Raw genomic sequence first — 8,868 nt, forward strand, 5'->3', positions numbered from 1 at the left:
AAGGTACTGCCTTAGGGCAGGCGTTGTAGGGTGCTAACACCTTCCCTACGCGTAACCGACTCCCGAACCCAATCTTTGGTTTTCGTGGACCGTGCTTTATCGTTTTGAGGTTTTTCCATAGTTTTCCATAATAAACTATGGTGGCGACTCCAAATCTCTTTTTAAAACCCGTTTCTTTTTGGATCGTCGTCCCGTCGCGATTCCGGTTGCGACAGATGGCGACTCCACTGGGGAATACTTAGAGAGTCGAGCCATTTAATTAGATGCGCGAATTTGGTGTGGTTTTGCTTTGTGTTTTTCTTTCCCTTTTCTCTATCTATGTGTGATATTTGGAATAACTGCAATAACTGTGGAATATTGAACCCTAGGGTAGACAATATGTTTATATCTGCCTGGGAATTTTTCTGGTTGTTTTGCAGGTGAGGGTTTGGGTGTGCATAATTTCCTCCCTTCACACACACACTTTTGGCATATCATGAGTGGGGCCCTATACCCGGGTCTGAGCGTAGCTTAGAATTAGAGGAGTTGTGTAGCGGTGTCACTCTGGGATGTACTTCCTGTTTGGCTATCGTGAGAACTCCAGCTAGAGTCTGTTCTCTTCATATGTGTTTTCACACCTAGTTGATTACTCGACTGTTGTGGAAATGCTATGAAGGGGGCCATAGCTCTAGTGACCTTTGACCTTTAGGTTCAGGAACATCCTTGTGAGATTGCATATACTTGACCTTGAACTCAAAGCAATGAACCTTTGGTAGGGCACGATGGGAGGAATATATGCTTCTGTAACCCTCACGCTGTTCGTTTTTTTATGATATTACATTTCATACCATGCATGTGTTTTGTTTTGTCATGTTATTTTATTATCATGCATCATATTCATACATCATTTAGTAACATGTTAATTTTAAGGGAAATCACAGGTACCTACTTGACTTCATACGAGATGGATGTTAACACAAGATCCGATGCTACACGGCACACCGACTCTTCCGATTTAAGAAAGAAGTATAGTCTAAGGACTCATGTTGGAAATTTGACCGGGCTGATAAACTTGGGCAAAAGGCTTAAGACTATAAAGAGAGAAACCTTTCAGAGAAGATATGGAAATTTGTTGAATTTAATGGAGGTTGAAGTACAAATACCCGCTATCACAGCCTTGGCACAATATTATGATTCTCCGCTTCGATGTTTCACATTTCAAGACTTTCAGTTGGCGCCAACCATAGAGGAGTTCGAGCATATCTTGGGTTTGCCATTGGAGGGCACCACTCCCTATCAACATTTAGAGCATCATGCCTCTATACCCACTATTGCTACCATCATGAAATTACATCCCAAGGAGCTTGAAGACAGGATGATGATGAGGAATCAAGTGCATGGGTTATCACAGGGATATCTAGAGCAGTATTTACATCACTGGCTGATAAAGAGGATTGGGAAACTTTCATGGATGTATTAGCCCTCACCATATATTGTCTTGTTTCCCAAAATAGAAGAATTTGTGGATTACACCGCGATAGACGTCTTCGTGGCGAGTAAAACCAGATCAGAGAATCCTGTAACAGCAGTTCTTGCGGATGTTTATGGGACTTTGAGTTTTTGCCATGAGAGAAAGGGAAAGAAGATTCTTTGTTGCTTACCGGCGTTGTATACATGGATGACAACGCGCGTGTTTAAGAGATGGTCGACGTTAAGAGTCTATCGGAGACTTTGTCACACCAAGGGCTTAAAGGTAAAGGAGGAAACGATTGGGCCCGATTCCTTGCCGGCTTGAGCGAAAGAAGTATAAAATGGCGCCTTCCTTGGCTCGGAAATAAACTGGCTATACAACATTGTGGTAGTTTTCCTAATGTGCCTCTCATAGGTGCCCGGTACTGTATCAATTACAACCCTCTTTTGGTGCAAAGACAATTTGGGCATCCTATAAAGGGGCACCTTCATCAGATTACCTTGCTACCCTATTCATTTATTACGAAGACGGGCATTTCATCGAATTGTTAAGAAAGGTTAAAAGCGCCTGGGAAAATGTTGTTCGAGCAGAGAAGGACTTGAGGGATGGAGTAGTGGATAGCAGTATTAGTTATCACACCTGGATTCTGGAGAGAGTGAAAGTAGTCAAGTTGCCTTTCAAGCCAATCAAGGATCAATCAGCTAGTGAAGGACCATCTCAAGCCCAGAAAGTGAAGAGGTGCAACAATTGAAGCTGAGATGGAGAAATTGAAAATGAATGCTAGGTTGGAAAACGAATTACAAAGGGCGCGTAATGATCTTGTGGATATGAAAAATGATAATGAAGAAAAGTCGCGGGCTTATGAAAACCTTGTCAAAAGCCAGAAGGCTGAGAGGGATTACACATTTCGAGTGAAACAGGATCTAGCTGCCGCGAGTAAGGAATTATCCATGAGGGTAAATGAGAAGAAGGTGGCTTTAGAAGAGGGAAAGGAGTGGAAGCACCTCTACGAAGAAGCCAAAAGAGATAAACGAGAAGCCCTGAAGAGATTAAGAGAAGCGCAGATTCAGATAGAAAAAGCGGGGCATGAGATGAAAGAGATGGCCATGTCGTTTGAGGCGGATATGAATAGGGAGCGTTGGAAGCTAACAGAAGCAGAGGAAGAGCATCGAACTCTGATAAAACAAATGGAGGAATATATCGAGGAACAGGAGGAGCGATGGAGGTCGATAGATTTTGAAGAAAGGCATCAGGCCTTGATAAAGCGAATGGAAGAGCACATCGCCGAGCAAGAAATGGCTGTAAAGCACTGGAAGGAAAGATTCTCTCAGTTGGCTGCTTTGGCAAACGGGGCAATTGAAGACATCCCCAGGATGGTGTCGAATGCTGAAGCAAGCACTCATTTTTGTAACTCACCAGCGGAAATAGAATTGTTTATTAATCATTATAAATGGTTGGTGGTAGAGATGAAATCTTTCATTGCCCGGGCGCGGGATTGATGTACATCGGAATTATGTGTTTTTTCCTTAGACTATGTAATGGATCAAATTTCCTTTAAATGAAAGATAAGGGATGTTTGTTGGTATCGGCTTGTGTTAATTTTCCATCAGTATTGTCATCGTTATCCTGTGATTTCCACTTATCACTAGCATGCATCATGTTTTCTTTTGTTTTGCATTTTTCATCCTTATCTAATTTAATTTAATAAAAAATAATAATCAGCAGTACAAGTGAGAAAACAACGACAAATTTTCCACGACATCCGTACAGGACCAGAGCTAACTCGAAGGTCATGGAGAATTGGGAGCAGTCACACGAATCTATTAAGGCCGATGTCAACCAGTTGAAGGATCAGATGGCCCAGATTTTGGCGGCTCTCGAAGCCCTGAAGACTACGGGAGGGGCGACGCCTGCGCAAGTTGAGGGAAGTGCTCAATATTACCCTCCGTGTTCAGTGCTGGGAGCCAATCTGTTTCGTTCCCAATGTATGGATTACCTCCAGGTTACACCCCACCTGTGGGAGAATACACAGAAGGGGAGCAGACTTCATTCTCTTTCCCTACCACTGCCAACGTACCGCCAATCAGTACTCAGGGACCTGTTGTAATGTCCGCACCTATGGTAAATGAAGGATGCATGCAAGCATGCTGATGGAATACGAGTAACCCGGTGCCACCTGTGATTACCGGAGAGGGCTTTTCTACAGGGCTGCACCACATACTCGTTTCAGGGGGTAATAGTAATGTTGATGGGGCAAAGGATAAACTGGAGAGCCTAGAGGCAAGATTGAGGGCTGTGGAGGGGTATGAAAGTTATGGATTTGGGGATGTTTCTAGATTGAGCTTGGTTCCTGGCGTCAAAATTCCACATAAGTTCAAGGCGCCAGATTTTGAGAAGTATAAGGGAAATACATGCCCAAAGAGCCATCTGACCATGTTTTGCAGAAAGATGGCTGCATATGCTTATGATGAGCAGCTGCTCATCATGTTTTTCAAGATAGTTTGGCTGGAGTGGCGTTAAATGGTATACCCATTTGGAGCCGACTCGAATTCGTTGTTGGGCGGACTTGGCTGATGCTTTTGTGAAGCAGTACATATACAATACACATGTTGCGCAGATCGTTTACAGCTGCAAAACATGTCGAAGAAAGACAACGAAATTTTAAGGAGTATGCTCAGCGGTGGAGGGAATTGGCTGCACAAGTTGAGCCACCTTTGTATGATAAAGAAATGGTGGCAATGTTTGTAAATACGCTCCAACCACCATTTTATGAACATATGGTGGGAAATGTATCTTCAAATTTTGCCGATATCATCGTGATAGGCGAGCGAATAGAGATCGGGTTGAAAAATGGGAAGATTGCATATGGCTCGTCGGCGGGTGCAAACTCCAAAAAACCCAATTTCAACTCAGGGAAAAGAAAGGAGGGAGATGTGCATGCAACATCTGCAACCCCCGTGTGGAGAGGTCAAGCTCCCACCCATAACTATCGACCATACTGGGGTCAACATCCACATGCAGCTAACGCGTCATTTGGTCATCAAATTAGGCCTCAACAACAACCGGGTACTATCAACCACAATACATCCCGACGAATAATTGGAGGGGAGGGGCAAATGTAGGTTCCAATATGAATGTGGGTCCAATACTTATCCAAGAAGGAACCAGGAAAGAAATTATGTTAACTTTACTCCAATTCCTACAACTTATACGGAATTATTGCCTCAGCTTATCAAACAAGGGCTAGTTGTCGTTTGTCCCCTGAAGCCTTTGCAGCCTCCGTACCCAAGAGGCTATGATGCAGAGGCAAAGTGTAGTTATCATGGAGGGGCCGCTGGTCATTCCACTGAGAGGTGTCTGGCTTTCAAGCATAAAGTGCAGACTCTAATTGATTCTGGGTGGTTAAAGTTCCAAGAGGATAAGCCTAGTGTCGAATCCAATCCTTTATCTGGGCATGGAAGTGCTTCGACGAATGCTGTCGAAGTGAAAGAACATGAGCTGGTGAGAAATGTGAAAGAAGTCAGAGCTCTAGGAGGTTTATTTTGGAGGCGTTGCTGAAAGTGGGTATCTTGAAGGGTGATTATGATGAGAGTATGGCATGCGCGCTCCACCCAGAGCTGAGCACTCTATTGAGGAGTGTATTAAGTTTGAAGAAATTCTGCAAGACCTGCTAGATCGTGGTCTGATGCAGGTATGTTACAAGAGGGAGGGAGATGTATTTGCACAAACTGGTGATGAATCCGGCATGATTGTACCAGAACCATTGGTGATTCGTTTCACTAAGACTACCTCTATTCCACCAACTCAAGGAAGGTCGCCTGTGGTTATCCATGTACCAGCCCCTTTTCCTTACAAGAACGAAAAAGCCGTCCCATGGAGATATGGGACGTGCGTCAGGCGAAACGCAAAGCGTTGACCCTGTCGTCAAAAACATATCAGGGATAGGGGGAATGACTAGGAGTGGTCGAATTTTCACATCACCTGAGTTGGCACGAGAAAGGTTAATGATAATGAAGCAACGATGGCCGCGAAGGCAAAAGAATTCTTAAAGGGGAAGGTGCACAGACAGAGGAAATCCCCGACAAGGAAGAGAGAGAGAGTTTCTGAAGAGGAGGCTTGTGAATTTTTAAAATTCATACAACAAAGCGAATATAAGGTGGTGGAACAGTTAAACCGTATGCCTGCTCGCATATCCTTGTTAGACTTGCTCATGCATTCGGCATCACACAGAAAGTTGCTAATGAAGATACTCAGTGAGGCTCACGTGGAGCAAGGTATTTCGTTGAATAAATTCGAAGGTATTGTTGGCAATATTGTTGCTAATAATTATCTCACCTTTACGGATGAAGAGATACCTGCTGAGGGAAGAGGGCATAACAAGGCTCTTCACGTCTCTGTGAAATGCCTGGATCATGTTATAGCGCGTGTTTTAGTGGACAATGGGTCCTCCTTAAATGTCATGCCGAAAGCAACTCTGGAAAAGCTACCTTGCGAAGGAATGCATATGAGGCCGAGTTCAATGATTGTGAGGGCGTTTGATGGCAGTAAAAGAGAAGTGATGGGAGAAGTGGATTTACCAATGCAAGTTGGCCCATGCGTTTTTCAAATAACATTCCAGGTTATGGATATCCTGCCAGCTTATAGTTGTCTGTTGGGACGCCCATGGATTCATTCGGCGGGAGTTGTGCCTTCTACACTACACCAGAAGTTGAAGTATGTGATAGGAGATAAGCTGGTGATAGTATCAGGAGAAGAGGATCTTCTGGTGAGTGGGCCATCATCCACGCGCTACATCGAGGCGGCTGAAGAAGCTCTCGAGACAGCCTTCCAATCGTTGGAAATTGTGGGAAATGCTTGTGTGGAACCGTTTCCAGTAAATCCTCGCCTATCATGTGCTTCTATTATGATGGCCAAGATTATGCTAAAGGGCTATATATATGGGGAAGGTTTGGGCAAATATCGGCAGGGGCGAGCATTCCCTCTAGAAATCGTTGAAAACAAGAACAGATATGGCTTGGGGTACAAACCTACCAAGGAAGACAGGAAAAGGATGATTGAAGAAAGAAAAGAGCGCAGTCTGGCCCGTGCAGAAAGACGAGGGCCCAGAGAGAGCAAAATTCACATTGTTGACATCAAGGAAAGCTTCCGCAGTGCTGGGTGGATCAACACTGGCCAGATAGCAGCCGTGGAGGATGAAGAAAGGCCTCAAAGTTCGAGCTTTGTGTGGGCTTGCTCCCCTGATACTCAACTCAACAATTGGGAAACACTGGATTTACCTGTGATGCTTAATGTGAACAAAATGTAATAGTTTTAATTAAGCTTATAGTTTCGATTGGGGCTTTAGAACTGAAGTTTTGCGGATTGATTCTTTTTACTTTTCACTCAGCGTGATAATAAAGTTGCATTTCATCATCATTTGGCATTTTTTTTGTTTATCTTATTTATTTATACTTTTTCATAAATTTAAATGATGCAGATGTGACAATGATTGTTTTGAAAATAATGATATCAATGTTCCTAATTTTGAGCACCCTATCAATAATACGGAAGATGATTTCGAAGATGATGTGGAACCCTCTCCAGAATTTTGAGATTAGTGGAACAAGAATCTAAGGAGATAAAACCCCATCAGGAGGAGATTGAAATACTCAACTTGGGAGAGAAGGATGAGATAAAGGAGTGAAAATCGGTACTAGTATGAAAACGGAAGTGAGGGAAAGATTGCGTGCCTATTGAAGGAGTTTAAAGATGTGTTCGCATGGTCTTACAATGACATGCCGGGTCTGGATACCGATATTGTGCAGCATAAGCTCCCACTCAAGCCAGAATGCCCTCCAGTCAAGCAAAAACTAAGAAGAATGAAGCCGGAAATGTCACTAAAAATTAAAGAGAGGTCCAAAAGCAATTTGACGCAGGATTTTTGGCCGTGGCAAGATACCCACAATGGGTAGCGAATGTTGTACCAGTGCCTAAGAAGGATGGGAAAGTTCGAATGTGTGTTGACTATCGTGATTTAATCGTGCAAGTCCGAAGATAATTTCCCGTTACCACACATCGATACTCTGGTTGATAATACGGCCAAATTTTCGTTATTTTCGTTCATGGATGGATTCTCGGGATATAATCAAATTAAAATGGCACCGGAAGATATGGAAAAAACGACCTTTATCACGTTATGGGGAACATTCTGTATAAGGTTGTCTTTCGGACTCAAGAATGCTGGGGCAACATACCAAAGGGCAATGGTGACACTTTTCATGATATGATGCATAAGGAAATTGAAGTTTATGTGGATGACATGATTGCAAAGTCGGAATCAGAAGAGGAGCATATTTTCAATCTAAGGAAATTATTTGAGAGACTGAGAAAGTACAAACTCAGGTTAAATCCTGCCAAATGCACGTTTGGAGTAAAGTCTGGAAAATTGTTGGGCTTTATTGTCAGTCAAAGAGGGATAGAAGTTGATCCGGACAAAGTAAGAGCGATAACGGAAATGCCTGCGCCCAGAACAGAAAAGGAGGTTCGAGGTTTTTTGGGAAGATTGAACTACATTGCTAGGTTCATCTCCCAATTAACTGATACTTGTGAACCAATGTTCAAGTTACTACGGAAAAACCAGGCCGTAGTCTGGAATGAAGATTGTCAAGTTGCTTTTGAAAAGGTCAAACAATACCTGCAAGACCCTCCTGTATTGCGTCCACCTATGCCAGGAAGACCGCTCATTTTGTATTTGACCGTATTGGATAATTCAATGGGTTGTGTATTGGGTCAGCATGATGAAGATGGGAAAAGAGAGCATGCTATATATTACTTGAGCAAAGATTCACAGATTGCGAACAACGATATTCGTCGTTAGAGCGAACTTGTTGTGCACTGGCGTGGGCTACTCATCGTCTAAGGCAATACATGTTGAGCCACTCTACTTGGTTGATATCCAAGATGGATCCTATCAAGTATATTTTCGAAAAGCCTGCTCTCACTGGAAGGATAGCTCGATGGCAGATGCTATTGTCAGAGTACGACATTGTATATGTTACTCAGAAATCTATCAAGGGTAGCGCTTTAGCGGAATATTTAGCCCATCAACCCATTAATGATTATCAGCCAATGCAACCTGAATTTCCTGATGAAGATATCATGGCTTTATTTGCTGAGAATAAAGAGGACAAAGATGAAAAAGCCTGGACGGTATTATTCGATGGGGCTCGAATGTAATGGGGCATGGAATAGGGGCAGTGCTTATCTCTCCTAAGAATCAATACATTCCAATGACGGCAAGGTTGTGTTTTAATTGCACGAATAATATCGCAGAATATGAAGCCTGTGCCATGGGAATTCGAGCAGCTATAGAGTCTAAAGCAAAAATTCTGGATGTATATGGAGATTCAGCTTTGGTCATCCATCAATTGAAGGGAGAA

At 43.2% G+C, this 8,868-nt stretch overlaps 1 protein-coding gene across 1 annotated transcript; it reads left to right on the forward strand.

Moving 5' to 3' along the window:
- The first annotated feature begins 5,471 nt into the window (after positions 1-5,471).
- Positions 5,472-8,665, forward strand: LOC148192505 (uncharacterized). The gene is made up of 2 exons (XM_088099216.1): positions 5,472-6,671; positions 8,492-8,665. Exons 1-2 carry the CDS (start codon positions 5,472-5,474, stop codon positions 8,663-8,665), a joined length of 1,374 nt encoding a protein of 457 aa, XP_087955342.1.
- The last annotated feature ends 203 nt before the right edge of the window (positions 8,666-8,868 follow it).

Source organism: Vigna umbellata, chromosome 9 (assembly GCF_029865625.1).
Source record: "Vigna umbellata cultivar VRB3 chromosome 9, Vumbellata_1.0, whole genome shotgun sequence".
NCBI classification, from domain to species: domain Eukaryota; kingdom Viridiplantae; phylum Streptophyta; class Magnoliopsida; order Fabales; family Fabaceae; genus Vigna; species Vigna umbellata.

Excerpts from the sequence above, each read along its gene's own strand:
- LOC148192505 (XM_088099216.1), top strand. The coding sequence starts at position 5,472 with ATGGCCGCGAAGGCAAAAGAATTCTTAAAGGGGAAGGTGCACAGACAG. Across the intron at positions 6,672-8,491 it reads GGCCTCAAAGTTCGAGCTTT|AAATCTATCAAGGGTAGCGC; the intron begins GTGTGGGCTTGC and ends TATGTTACTCAG.